The 13,665-nt window shown below is 35.1% G+C and overlaps 2 protein-coding genes across 5 annotated transcripts in view; both read right to left on the bottom strand.

Moving 5' to 3' along the window:
- Nucleotides 1–174: 174 nt before the first annotated feature.
- Nucleotides 175–9,415, bottom strand: csnk2a1 (casein kinase 2, alpha 1 polypeptide). 3 transcript variants are annotated; one of them, XM_051864550.1, is made up of 15 exons: nt 9,259–9,415; nt 8,069–8,158; nt 7,875–7,953; nt 7,215–7,343; nt 6,881–6,992; nt 6,677–6,778; nt 6,447–6,497; nt 6,299–6,358; nt 5,940–6,023; nt 3,327–3,437; nt 2,636–2,737; nt 2,338–2,438; nt 2,018–2,166; nt 1,115–1,204; nt 175–653 (listed from the first exon to the last, which is right to left on the bottom strand). In XM_051864550.1, exons 4-15 carry the CDS (start codon nt 7,313–7,315, stop codon nt 529–531), a joined length of 1,188 nt encoding a protein of 395 aa, XP_051720510.1. In that variant the 5' UTR covers nt 7,316–7,343; nt 7,875–7,953; nt 8,069–8,158; nt 9,259–9,415; the 3' UTR covers nt 175–528. The 3 variants fall into 3 exon arrangements, with proteins under 3 accessions (XP_051720510.1, XP_051720511.1, XP_051720512.1); XM_051864551.1 differs by having other exon boundaries at nt 9,170–9,270; XM_051864552.1 differs by lacking the exon at nt 9,259–9,415 and adding an exon at nt 8,951–9,089.
- An 872-nt stretch (nt 9,416–10,287) lies between these two features.
- ptp4a3b (protein tyrosine phosphatase 4A3b) overlaps nt 10,288–13,665 on the bottom strand; it is a 29,172-nt gene continuing 25,794 nt past the window's right edge. For both annotated transcript variants that reach the window (XM_051864555.1, XM_051864554.1), the window contains exon 6: nt 10,288–12,748. In XM_051864555.1, the coding sequence (XP_051720515.1) occupies nt 12,631–12,748 (118 nt within the window). In that variant the 3' untranslated portion in view covers nt 10,288–12,630. The remainder of the gene's footprint in view (nt 12,749–13,665) is intronic.

Below are 13,665 nucleotides of genomic sequence, written 5' to 3'. Positions count from 1 at the left end.
ACTCAGAAGTTCAATATTTATGACACCAGATTGTGAAATGTGATCAAGATTATTGTAAAAACAGGGACAAAAATATATTTTTTAAATCCCTGCCACCCAAAAAAAAAGAAAAAAAAAAAAAAAAAAAGTTAAAATTAAGTCAGTGAAATGGTTTGAGCACAAGAACACTAGAGGGACATATAAAATTAATTTTATTATCCTTCTTTAGGTGGACATTCACGTGTGTTTCTAAACAGTAACGGCGAGTGAAAGTTCACACCCGTTTGCTTTTCTAACTCACACAGACAGGTGCAAAAACATGAGTTTCTTTGAGTTCAAAAACCCCTAAACAACAACTGAGAAGAACAACAAAATAAAATGGTAACTTAACATTAGTTCTGTGTTATTTGCAACATAATAAAAATAACCACAAATGAAATCAATGTCCCCCCACACCGATTCACAATTCCAAGCAGGCCCACGGAGAGAGAGAGATGGATAGAGAGATGTGAGAAAGAGGGGGAGGGGGGGAGGTTGGGCAGTTGGTGTTCAGGGCTGGGCTCCAGCGGCAGTGGGCACTTGTGTGGCCATTGTGTTTGGGGCAGGGATGACGGGTGAGCCAGCGCTGATGTTGGCGATGTTGGGCTGTGTGCTCGGAGTCATAGAGGTGATGCCTGCAGCATGAAAGCCACCAACAAGTTTAGCCTTGTGTTTTAATTTTCCCGCACACAGTTGGAGCCTGAATATGTCTATTAGTAACATTCTGGTCAAATGCTTATTAATCAAACAATTTGAGAGTTTCACCCAAAAATGAAGAGTCATTTAATCACCCTCATGTCATTCCAAATGACTGTCTTCTGTGGAACACAAAATAAGAAATTTTGAAAAATATATATTTTGGTCCATACAATTAAAGTCAGTGGGATCCAATGTTGTTTTGGACACCACTGACTTTCATTGTATGGAAAAAGTCCAAAATATTCTTCAAAACATCTTTTGTCATACAGGTTTGAAATAACATGAGGGAGATGACGATATAAATCACAATTTGATAGATGACAATTTAATTTCCATTCATTTTTGGGTGAACCATCCCAAACAGAGGAAGAACTGAGGAGAAGGATAAACGGTTTACCTGCCATCAAGCTAGAAGAGCTGACCGGTGTGGAACTAGCAGCCATTCCTGCAGCCGGTGCTCCTCTGCCCTGGTCTTTAACTATGGGGTCTACACACAAAGAAGCATACAAAATTTGTCATCTTGAGATAATTACTTGAAGTGTCCATAATCATGTACATTAAGTCCATCTGAAGCCATTTAAACAGTTCCATGGAAATCTAATCTAAACATGCTCTGGCAACTTCACTCAAACCAAAAACCATCTGTAACAAAATTGTACTAACCCAGGGCTCAACAATAAGGATGGTCTGGAGTTAGACCATTTGTTTTGTTACTTGCCCTACTGTCTTTTGTAGTTATAAAATCTTTTATTTTAGTTGATTATTTACATGTTTTTTAATCTTATTTTGTTACATTTTTTGGCATTGACCAGGATAATTCACAAGAAAAGTAAAGGGCAAAAGGAGAAATGTAAATACAAAGTGACATGAAATTGTCAAACTTAAATGACAAAGGAGTAATCTAACTGCACTACATGCCACGGTTAATCAAGGTGTTTATGAATTTATAATTGTGTTGCAATGTAGCTTTATCAACAAAAAAAAAAAAAAAATGCATAAAAATACTAAAAAAAACAATTGGTCCAAGGCAAGTAAAATGCGAAGAGCCTGTATTAAACACAGCTGATTAATATCCTTATTGTTAAGCTCTGCAACCAGTTTCAAGCCCCAAATGAAATTACCATGAGGCATAAACATTCATCAATAAACAGAAAATGCCACCATTTATTCCTGTTCAAATAGCTTTGAAAATTGCAGATTCTATTATTTACTATATACTCAATGTAATGGGAGCATTTGGATGTTTGTAATAAATTGATTTATTCAACTATGTAAAAAGTCCTAATCTCTGGGAACTCACAGAAGTAAGGGTGGTCCATGGCCTCGCGGGCCGTCAGTCGGGCCTGGTGGTCATAACGTAGCAGCTTGTCCAGAAAATCCAGAGCTTCGGTACTGACCAGGTGCTGATTCTCACTGTGCACAAACCGTTCCCATCTCTTCCGGGAGTGTCTGTGTAAGTAATGTTAAAAGTGGTATAAACATGACTCTACACACACAAACACTTCAGTTCAATAACTAAAAATTAAAGAACTATGGGGGTACTTTAAAAGACAATACTTGTTTTAAATCAACCTCATAAAAAGTCTGTCTATGCTGATCAAGAGTGTATTAAATTCATACCTGCCCAAAATGTCATTGAAGCGTGGGTCCAGCTCAATGTTATATTTGTCAATGTAATCATACAGGTCCTCTGTACCCAGAACCTTTGCAATCCGAACCAACTAGATAGAAAAACAGGATCACATTAAAGATCACAATAAAATGAACAACAAACATGAACCAGCATAATAAAAATAGTTAATTTTTATTTATTTCTCCTCCCTTATTTCTGTTAATAACTAGACATCACTGCTATTTGTTTTGAATAAACAAGTTTGTTCAGGCTAAAATCAAAATCAAAATCAATTAAATTGTGAACCTGGTCATAGTTGTCATGTCCATGGAAAAACGGTTCCTTCCTGAAGATCATACTGGCCAGCATGCATCCAAGACTCCACATATCCAGACTGTAGTCATACATCTGGAGAGAGACCATAACATTTATTTGACTAACCTAAACATATCAACTGGAATTGTCATTAAATGTGAAAACAGGCATGGCAATGATTAATCACTAAATGGATTAATCATTACTCATTATTCAATTCTGCCTTAATAAATTTGAATACAAATGTGTTCAGTTATCATGCAAGCAGATGGCAAAAAAAGGGTACAAAATCATCCAATGCAAGAGTGAACGCAGGAGCCTGCGAGCTGTATGCATTTCATGTCCGCTACACAAACGCACACTCTTAGCTTGCGTGACAATAGCAATGCAGGCTCAACATCATGAGCCTGGAGAGATTCATTGTAAGTATAGATTATGTGCACTACCAAAAATCCTGATCGTATATTAATGTAAAAAATTACAATCTGTGCGGCAACAGTGTCTGTTAATGGACACCATGGCATGCAAGATGCAGAGAAACCATGCCGCAACATCCGTTTAGCACACATGCATTCTATGTTGCTCCAAAACCAAGATATGTAATAGTCTGTGTCATTGTGTGTACCGATTAATTGATTGTTAATAACCTTGAAAATTCACATTCCATCTTAAAGAGACTAACCTGATAGTCCACAAGTAGTTCAGGGCCTTTAAAATATCGGGAAGCCACGCGTACATTGTACTCCTGGTTTGGGTGGTAAAACTCAGCCAATCCCCAATCAATCAGACGAAGCTTTAAAGGGAAAATTCATATTCAAACAAACAATGAAAAATTGGATTCAATCTATATACATTAAAATTGTCATCAATTACTCACCCTCATGTCGTTCCAAACCTATAAGAATTTTTTTCATCTTCAAAACACCAATGAAGATATCAAATGAAATCTGAGAGATTTCTGCCCTCCATTGACAGTCCACGCAACTACCACTTTGTCGCTTCAAAAAGTTCATAAAGAGATAAGACTAACCCACATGAATAGAGCGTTTTACTCAACAAAAAAAAAAAAAAAAAACTTTCTGAAGAGACTCAATCACTTTTTTTGATGAACAGATTGTATTTAGGCTTTTGTTAACATATAAACATTGATCAGCAAATGATCAGTGAATGTTTATATGTGAATAAAAGCCTGAATTCAAACACATCTCTTCAGAATATTTGGACTAAACCGCTTAATTCATATTAAGGATGTTCATTTCAGGGTTTTTACTCCTAACCGACAACCGAAGCTCGTTAAACGATCATTAACTGCTAACCAACAAGATTATATTAAATTAGAATTGAATTAAATTAAATTACAATGGATGTGTCTGTGACCCATTAAAAATAAAATTTCCAGGGGTTTAGTTTTACATGCATAAATAACAGCATAAACAACAGAAGAGCATGAGGATTCATCGTCACATCACGCACCTGCAGCGCTTCTGTGAACGAAGAAAAACAGAATAAAATCATATATATAAAAAAAGAATAAATACACGAAATATATTTCACTTAAATTAACAGATTAACAAAATGAAAAGAAAACTGTGCAACTAGTAGTATATGCTGAGTTTTGGTTCATTTTTGTGACTTGCTCCACAAACAAGTTCACGGAAGGGAAACTGAGACAGCAGAAAGTGTATCCTGTTTGTTTTCTTTATTTTACAAAAGCACAAAGTTTTGTTTTTATTTTGAGTGTACATAAAAGTAAACCCTTTACAGTTCCAAATGACGCCTTACTCTTATCAGTCTGACCATAAATGATGCAGTATTTTAAGTTTTTTTATGTTGATACTGGAACATGAATTAAGTACAAAGCCTAGTTTACATAAATAATAGTTTAGGCATCCGAATACATCGCGATTATCGAAACATTTGTATTTGTGCCGAATGAGAGAGGTAGGTTATGTGAGGCCAACGTCGGTTTCTGTTTTGCTTTAAATTAATTTGTTTTGGCTTGATGTTTATATTTTATTTTTCATTTTTGTTCTGTTCTGAATAATATTAAATTTAAAGGATTTGTTGTGGAGTGAGGGGAACTAAAATAGCCTATAGCTATGTTTATAGTGTTTATAATGTTTGTAAACATTTCTCTTTATTTAGACCTACCGGTATTTTACATTCATGTAATAATAAAATGCGACTGTACGCAATTTATGTCTTTTTATTTTCTCTCAAAAACTCAACTTTATGTGTAGTGTATTTTTAAACATGCAGCAAAAGCACTTTCAAAATATCTTGAAAATAACTTTAAATTTTTCTTTTTAAACTCTTTAACCGATAGTATTAACCGGTCAAAATTCTTACTGTCGGTTAACCAGTTAATTATGAGCATCCCTAATTCGTATGGATTAGTTTTACAATCTCTTTAATGAACTTTGCAGCATTAAAGTGGTAGTTGCTTAGACGGTCAATGGAGGGACAGAAATTTTTCAGATTTCATTTAAAAGATCTTCATTTGTGTTCTGAAGGTGAACAAAATGGGTTTGGAACGACATTAGGGTTAGTAAAACTCTCATTTTGGGGTGAACTAACCCTTTAACATTTAAAAGTTTTGGCATCAGTAAGATTTTTTTTTTTTTTAAGAAATTAATACTTTTTTAGCAAGGACACATTAAATTGTTCAAAAGTGACAGTAAAAACTTTTACACTGTTACAAAAAACACTACAAAATTGATATGCTGATCTTTTTAACTTTCTATTCATTAAAGTATTGTGAAAGCACCACAGTTTCCACAAAACATTTAGGAGCACAAATATTTTCAACATTGATAATAAAAAGAAATGTTTCTTAAGCAGCAAATCATAATATTAGAATGATTACTAAAGGATCATGTAACTTAAGACTGGAGTAATGGCTGCTGAAAATTCAGCTTTGCCATCACATAATTAAGTTACATTTTAAAATATATTAAAATAGAAAACAGTTCTTTTAAATTGTAATAATTACTACATCTAATCAATTAAATGCAGCCTTGATGAGAATAAGGGACTTTCAAACACATAAAAAAAAAAAGCTTACTGACCCCAAACTTTTGAATGGTGGTGTGTAGGTATACGTATAGATTTTATATATTTATATTATTTTATATATATATATATATATATATATATATTTATATTATTTTATATATATATATATATATATATATATATATATATATATATATATATATATATATATATATATATATAAAATAAAACAAACAAGTAATGCTCATAATGTTGGGTATATTCATAATTTGGGTGATACCTTTCTGTGCTCATGGTCAATCATGACATTGTGTGGCTTAACGTCTCTGTGCATTATTCCCATACTGTGGCAGTAGTCAAGAGCCTGGGTATAAAAGAGAGAAGATAAGAATTAGATCCAACATCAGTGCAGAGTGAAAAGCAGTTGAGCTCTGTGTAAAGTTTCTACAGCAACAGAACTCTCTTACTAATAAAATGAGCATAACTCAAACTGTTTTGCCATTACAAATAAGCTAGAGAGACAGATATTGCTGGTAATGTTCCATGATATTGTTCTTGCAACCCACTTTTGAAATTGCATTTAATAATGGTAAGGTCAATGTGTGTCTTTGTACAGGAGGATCAGTGTGATCATCTCACCTTAAGAATTTCATACATGTAGAAGCGAATGTCATAGTCTGATAATGTTTGATACAGTTGCTGTTAAGAAAGAGAAACAGTTTACTACAACTTCAAATTAAATGCAAATAAATTCTCTAAGGAGGGCCAACAAACAAAAACATCTTACCTTGAAGTCTGTGTTGTTAACATGCTCAAAAACCAAAGCTGGTGTGCGGGACTGTGGATGGAAAAAGCAGAATTTGTTTTAAACCCAAGGGCATACAAACAAACTTGCATATCTACTTTTAAATCCATAAATTTAAATTTATTAACTTTCCAAGAAAATACTTGCAAGTGTTAAGTAAAAAGTTAGGAAGACAACGACAGGTAAACTCCCAAATATTTCAATAAACTCACCACAGGATCCTTTACGATGTCTAAAAGCGTTATGATGTTGGGGCCTCCTCTCAAGTTTTCCAGAATTTTTATTTCTCGTTTAATTTTCTTCTTTTTCACTGGCTAAACATACAAGAAAAAAAAAATAAAATAGACTTTAAACATAAACTGACTTATCTCCTGTCAAATCTTCTCTACAGTGTGAATGCAAACATCAGATGATACCTTGAGTATTTTGACGACTACTTTCTCATTGTTAGTGATGTTTATGGCTTCAAACACTTCACTGTATTTTCCCCGGCCAAGCTTTCGCACTAACTGATAGTCATCCTGATTTCTGCAGAATACAAACATACAACAGTGTACATACAACGTGAGTTTAACACGCTGAAAGCGTCAAACATACCATGCATGCCACACAATAAGTAATAAAGCAGCATATTCGATCCAAGGCTCAGAAAAAGCAAAATAATAATAATAAAATATAACAATTAAATGTCGAAATTGGCTATTTATAATGCATATAATTTTCAAGTACTAAAAATTCAAGAGAACACACCCCCAGTCCACCACATGGGATTCATAGTCCCAGTACTCTCTGGGTCGCTGTGTGTTTACATCAGGGTAAACTCGAGAGCGACTTGGGACAGGGCCAGACATATTCTACACACGGTATTCCCTGAAACACCTGGAAAGACAACAGAATATAACACAGGAGGAGTTTACAGGAGGATCAGGAAGACGTTTATCAAATCAAACAGCTTTGAATAGCACAGTAAATAAAAGCTCTGAATTGCCTGATATAGACCAGGGGTTTTCAAATGGATCCAGAGCCGCAAGGCAAAAGTTTAGAGAAAAGCGGTACATTAAAGTTCAAAATAAATTAAATAAACAGGTGAATAAATAAAAATAACATGATTAAAATAAGTAAAAAGAATAAATAAATACACCTAACAGTACAGTACTATAATCAGTAGACAAATATAATAATGTAAATTAAACAAATTAAATATTTTCCAAGTAAAATTGACATTAATATGACTTTTTTTGGCTCTTTATACAAGAAACCAAACAGTCGCCTTTAAATTTTAGGATGGGGCCCATCGCATGATGATGATTATATTTGGAGGTCCATGGCATCTAAAAGATTGAAAACCCTTGATCTAGATTAATTTCATTAAGTTTATTATAAAGCATACTTATATAGGTTGATTATTACCTTGGAGGGTTCCTCCAAGCAGCAAATGACAGGTGAAGCTGATGAAGGCAGATGTGATGACTTTATGGTGGAGCATAGGCTACAAAATACATTAAATAAGCCTGTTAAGACAACTGATAAAATAAAAGTCAAATTAAAGTAAACCACTTTAATTTGAATTCATTACGTTCAAGCACTGCCACACAACAACCCACCTGATTGTAATTCGAATGAAAGAGGACATCCAGGAGATTATTCAGGAGACACAGCAATCCTAAAAGTCATTCCTCATGGCCCTCCAGATGCTGGAAAACACAAGGATGTTGTAAACTTTACGGACATCGCTCTGCAACATCAGCCTGGGTATCAAAGTACTGATTTACGGACCAACGTCCATTAATAAGAAACCAGGTTACTGTACTGCCATATAGTCATTAGACCAACAAATCGCTGTTTGTGATCTTCCTGAGTGAATTACTAATTATTAGAACTATATGAGTTAGCTTAATTAAAGTAGGGATGGGAAAGTAAACACATGGAATACATAAAAGCCTAACTAGATATTATATTTAAGCACTATAGCTTCTATTTTAAAGAGGAATACTAGTAAATTTTTCCTTAAATCAATATCTTGTTTTGAGGAGCCACAGGCCTGATGACACAGCCGAAGAAACCAGTCGAGCTCACTGGACAGCTTTTCTGCATTCCCAACTTTATTTACATATAATCCACATTATTAATTAATTACAAACAGGTCATATAAGCAATACAATTACAGGATTTCTTAGAATCGTATTATCAGCTTCCCAAAACAGCTGTTAGTTAGCCAGCTAACCGCTAACTAGCATAGCGTTTGCCACGCCTAAGTCATTTCTAAATCATTTTACGACACATTTCACTCATTCACACTCCAAACTGTTCATTTCAACTTAAAACAAATTATAAAAGCATAGGTCACCCAATATATGAACCCAGGGACAAATATCACAATGTTCTATCGCACAAAAGCTGCTAGCTGAACGTGGCGCAACACGCCACATCAAAGCTAACGCCATTCGTACAAAAGATTAAACAAGCGCATTCAAGAAAATACATACCAATTCATATTCGTAAGAATGATAAAACATACACGAAGCTGATATTTCTGTTTAATTGGACATGGAATTAAACCGGCCAGTTTATGTCGGTTTTTATAAAGAATGCGGCGGGTTTTAGTGCTTAGCGAGTAGCACTGGCACGCGCTAACTGTGTCGCCTGCAAATAACAAGAGATATATTCACACAAGCATGTATTAGTAGTGTAGTGTAGTGCCTTACGCGCGAATCCTTATTTGAGGTAAATGTGAAATATGTCAGTTAACGTAGGAATACAAATATCAGTAGGTCGTAAAAGCACACTGCATTACCTCTCGGCGTCTCCTGATAGACAATATGGCGGATACTGCACTGGAGAAAGGCTGCGTCCCAATACCCAGAAAGCTGCTCGAGAAGAACGTGTTGAAAGCGCATGTGATGTCTCAAGATGCTGTCTACCTAGGCAGCTCATTAGGGTTTGAGTCACGGCTAAAAAATAAAACGCGCAGACAGACCGGTTTCATTCAGTACATTCTGTATACGTGTGTAAACGTGTATCTGTGTACATATAACGCCTATTAATGTAATTTAAATATTTCTTTCTTTCTTCTTATTAATTATTTGATTTTTGCAGGCTATGTTGGTATATTTACAGAAAGTATTTCTGCATTTATCCACCCTGTTTTTTGTTTCAAAGTCTGAAGTTTTCTAAATTTAGCAGTTTGTTTAGGTGTGTATGGCATTTTAAGATATTAAAATGCATATATTTTCTACAATTTTAATATTCTTCATATTTGTTTAAACAACCTTAATTTTGAGCAACCACTATCAAATGTGTTACTGCTGTTTATACAGTATACATGTTTCAATTCATTTCGATTCAATCTGTCCTGTTCATTTGTATTATTGCACAATAAATATATCAGACTTCATAATTTCATGAACAACCGACCAGTTGCTAAGTAGATAAATAGCTAAAAAGTTAGCATTTAATCTTCCTAGAGATAAGTTTTATCAGAGGAGACAAAAAGGAGTGCTGTCCTTTGTCAGTTTTTATCTGGAGACACTGGGAAATCTGTTGCCATTAACAACAAACAAGATGGAACCAAATAAAGGCATGTTCTTAACGAGAATGAGTGTAGAATTACCCTCAGATATAATTAAAATCCATAAACAGCTGTTAGGATTACAATATACCTCATAATAAGTAGTTATTTAACTTCTTTGCTCATTAATCCTTCTCTGATAGAATAAATAAAATATATACATAAAATATAATGTACAACATCAACTAACTACTCAACAACAGGTACATAATTGTGAGAAATACCAGAATAACATCCAATGAGATATCATTAAAGTACTGTATTGAGCAATATGTTTTTATTTATTTTTAATTAATCCAGATTTCAGATTTCACATCTTATCCAATTTCATAAAAAAAGCAATATTTACATAAATTCTTAACTTTTCTGTTTTGGTATTAAAACTTATCAATAATACAATCATTTCAACCACTGTAGATATGAACAGGGAACAATAGATCATTAATTATGGATTAATGTTTAATAAAACTTGTAATATCAATAATACATTAATGTCAAATAGGCCACTGTAGAAATGATCAGGAAACCAATGGCTCAATGAGCCTCTTACTGTGGTGTGAGAGTGTAATGTCTTCATACATATCAGATCATAATTTGATTGCCCATGATTTTTAAAAACTGACTCTAGATCATCCAATGTCAAGGGTAATGACTTCAGCTTGGCTGTTTTATTCAAAAGAAAAAAAGAGTGAACAAATTGCTTAAAAGAAATGGAGAATGAAAACATGAAATAAGCCACAAAGTGGACATTCCCATGGATGAATGAGGTTTAGGATAAACCTGAGACATGGCGTGTAGTTTGAGTCTCAGTCAGCCCTAACTAAACTGCCCCATCCTTTATCACAAAAAGTGGCAGCGTATTCTTAAAAAAAGTTTACTTTGAATATAAATTTGCTTATATCAGTTTTCAGAGACATTCCAAGATGAACTATTGGAATTATTGAGCCAACAACCCTTCCAGATTTGCAAAGGCAGACATTTTTCCATTCAGCAGGAATTAACAAAAGTGACTAGACAGCCTGTATGAAAGAGAAGCCCTTATATATATGAGCAACATTGAGCTGCTTTATTCACACCCTTTTTAAAATGGGATCCACTGTGGGATGGACTATTGAGCGTCATAACCAGAAATGCAAACTTGATTAACAACTCATCTCCTGTATTAGTTCGGCTCTTGGCTTGTTCCTTTAAAACATGTCTATTCTCCTGCAGTTGTTTCTGTAGCTAAACATGAAAGATTAAGTAAATATAAATGGAAAATGTAACCAAAATATAACCTTAATCCATAAAACGTGGCATTTGCTTATCCTTCTCGTAGTCATTAAGATGCAATTATCCTCTTTTATTAGATATTTCTTTAATATTTGCTTCACTAGCTTTTGCTTTTGATTTTAAAGGCAGAGAAATGTGACATTATCCCAGATCCAAGTCTTATGCATTTCATATCCAAAAGGGAAGCAGATTAATGATGCATGCGAGATCATTTCAGTACCTGACACAGATTCATTACATTTTTTCCTTCGCTGGTGTCTATATGACCACTAGTTAGGCAGAGATCCTGTTTCCATTTCATTTCCCATTATATGAACAACACAAAGTAGTTTAAGCCTCACTCTGAAAAGTTCATTCTGTAATTCTAAAGTGTCCACAGTACAACTATGTCTGTGAGAAACAGCCATGTGTGAGCACTGAGCGCAAACAACAAAAAATATAAATAAAACTACTGAAGTTCAAAAATGCTGTACATGTATGATGCAAAAGAGCTTTCATTTGAAGTATGTAGTGTGAGGACTCCCTCTTGTGGTTGCTGTGTTAAATTAAGACAAATCTACAGATCTACAAGTGTGCTCACACATGGATTTCTCTCAGTTCACTGGTGCAATTCTGCAGCACAACTGGGTGTTAGATTAGCTGGATTTTCTTCTGAGTTTCAAAGTGTTCTGAAAGCAGCTAAAACATCCAAAAACCTGGAAGTCATGCCATAGTGTGCTATGTTATCCATCTAGATGCCCACAGTTCTATTAATAAAGAGCCAGTGGTGCAAAACTCGAATCCCAGAGTAGATTCATGATACAACGTAGAGTAAAAACAAGGTTAAACCACTCACTCACATCCCCAAAAATGTAGAGAAACATGCATTCTGAAACTTCAAAATTACAAAAGAGAGACAGAGAGCGAAAGAACAGGGTAGTCAAGCAGTTTCATACGAAAGTGTGGGTATAACAACCGTGATTTTGTTGAAGCAGGTGGCTGGAGGCCATGATCATCTTTGGATTGTGTGCTGCTGGTACAGTGTGATGGCTGGTAGCGTGAGTGTGTGTGCGGATACGCATTGGCGTGTGTTTGTGTTCACAATTCATTTGTGAACACAATGAGGATGGGGGTTTAGTGTGTAAAGACAAAATTCAAGAGGCTCGCCTTTCACAGCCCTGAGCTGGTAAAGACCCTGTGTGCAGGCGTCTGACATAAACACCAAAAGGGGGTTGAATTCCCCTCCTCAAAAGTAGCAAGAGTTCAAATGCACTAGATTGGTAATTTAAGTCCGGTTTAGTCCATGAGTGACTTGAGCTCCTTCAGTGGCAGGCTGATGAGACCAGATCACATTATACAGCACTTGCTTTTGTGGTTGTGTGGGTCTTTGAAACGCAGTCTCTGTTTGGGGCGGTACTTCTCCAAGTACGTCAGCTGCTTGCTGTTGATGGCGCCCCGGCGCTTCCTGTGAGGAAAAAAAAACAACAAATATCCATCAGTTATATTAATGTGTTTTTAATCAGTGATTTTTAATCACAGTAATTATCATCATAGTCACCATTCTAAGTCATTAAAGGTGCGGTAGGTGATCTGGGAAATGCTAACGTTAGCCTGCTAACATTGAAAGCATAAGAGCCTACCCTTCTTGCAAATCATCATCCAAAGCCACGCCTCCTCCAAAACACATGAACGCGCACACACACACACAGCTGCTCTCGGCAAAGCGTCACAAGAGACGGCGTTAAACTACCTCATGTCTCAAAGCACATAACATTACAATAATAATGAACGTAAACAACTTGGAGAGCTTGTACCTGACTGCAGCAGATTCGTTTCGGTGTCGACATGGAAACGCATTCCGAGTATGAGGACATGAACAGGTCCGGTTAGAAACGTCACGGGTTGCCATCTCTTAATTACGGTAGTTATGGTGTGAACGCAGCATAAACTCGTTGTTTTGATTCAGTAGGAACTCCCGTTTGTTTGCGGTGCTCCGTGACTGAGGTCTTGTATAAACTCTGCATAGCATGAAACGTGCTGATGACGCATGACATCTGCGCGAACAGGGTGCGCGAGTGTATGTAAAAACATACGCTGACAGGCAGGTAGGACATCGTATTATTTCATTCAGACCCAATATAAAGATTTGATAAACATTTGATGGTTCTACACCTTCCACAGACGATATACATTTATAAAAATATATTTAGACCGCTTAACATAGTGATTGCTATCAGGATATGAGGAAAATTCAACAAAAATGCTTCTGTAGAGAATCACCTATTGCACCTTTAAGAGCTACATATATATACACATATACATATATATATATATATATATATATATATATATACACACATATATATATATATATATATATAT

Source organism: Ctenopharyngodon idella, chromosome 16, assembly GCF_019924925.1.
Source record: "Ctenopharyngodon idella isolate HZGC_01 chromosome 16, HZGC01, whole genome shotgun sequence".
Taxonomy (NCBI): Eukaryota; Metazoa; Chordata; class Actinopteri; order Cypriniformes; family Xenocyprididae; genus Ctenopharyngodon; species Ctenopharyngodon idella.
Note: the sequence above shows the minus strand (reverse complement) of the source record. Positions and strands in the feature narration are given on the sequence as shown.

Coding starts and splice junctions, on each gene's coding strand:
- csnk2a1 (XM_051864550.1), bottom strand. CDS start 7,315: ATGTCTGGCCCTGTCCCAAGTCGCTCTCGAGTTTACCCTGATGTAAAC. Junction 6,993..7,214: donor TCCCATGTGGTGGACTGGGG/GTGTGTTCTCTT, acceptor TGTATTCTGCAG/AAATCAGGATGACTATCAGT. Junction 2,439..2,635: donor GACATGACAACTATGACCAG/GTTCACAATTTA, acceptor TTTTCTATCTAG/TTGGTTCGGATTGCAAAGGT.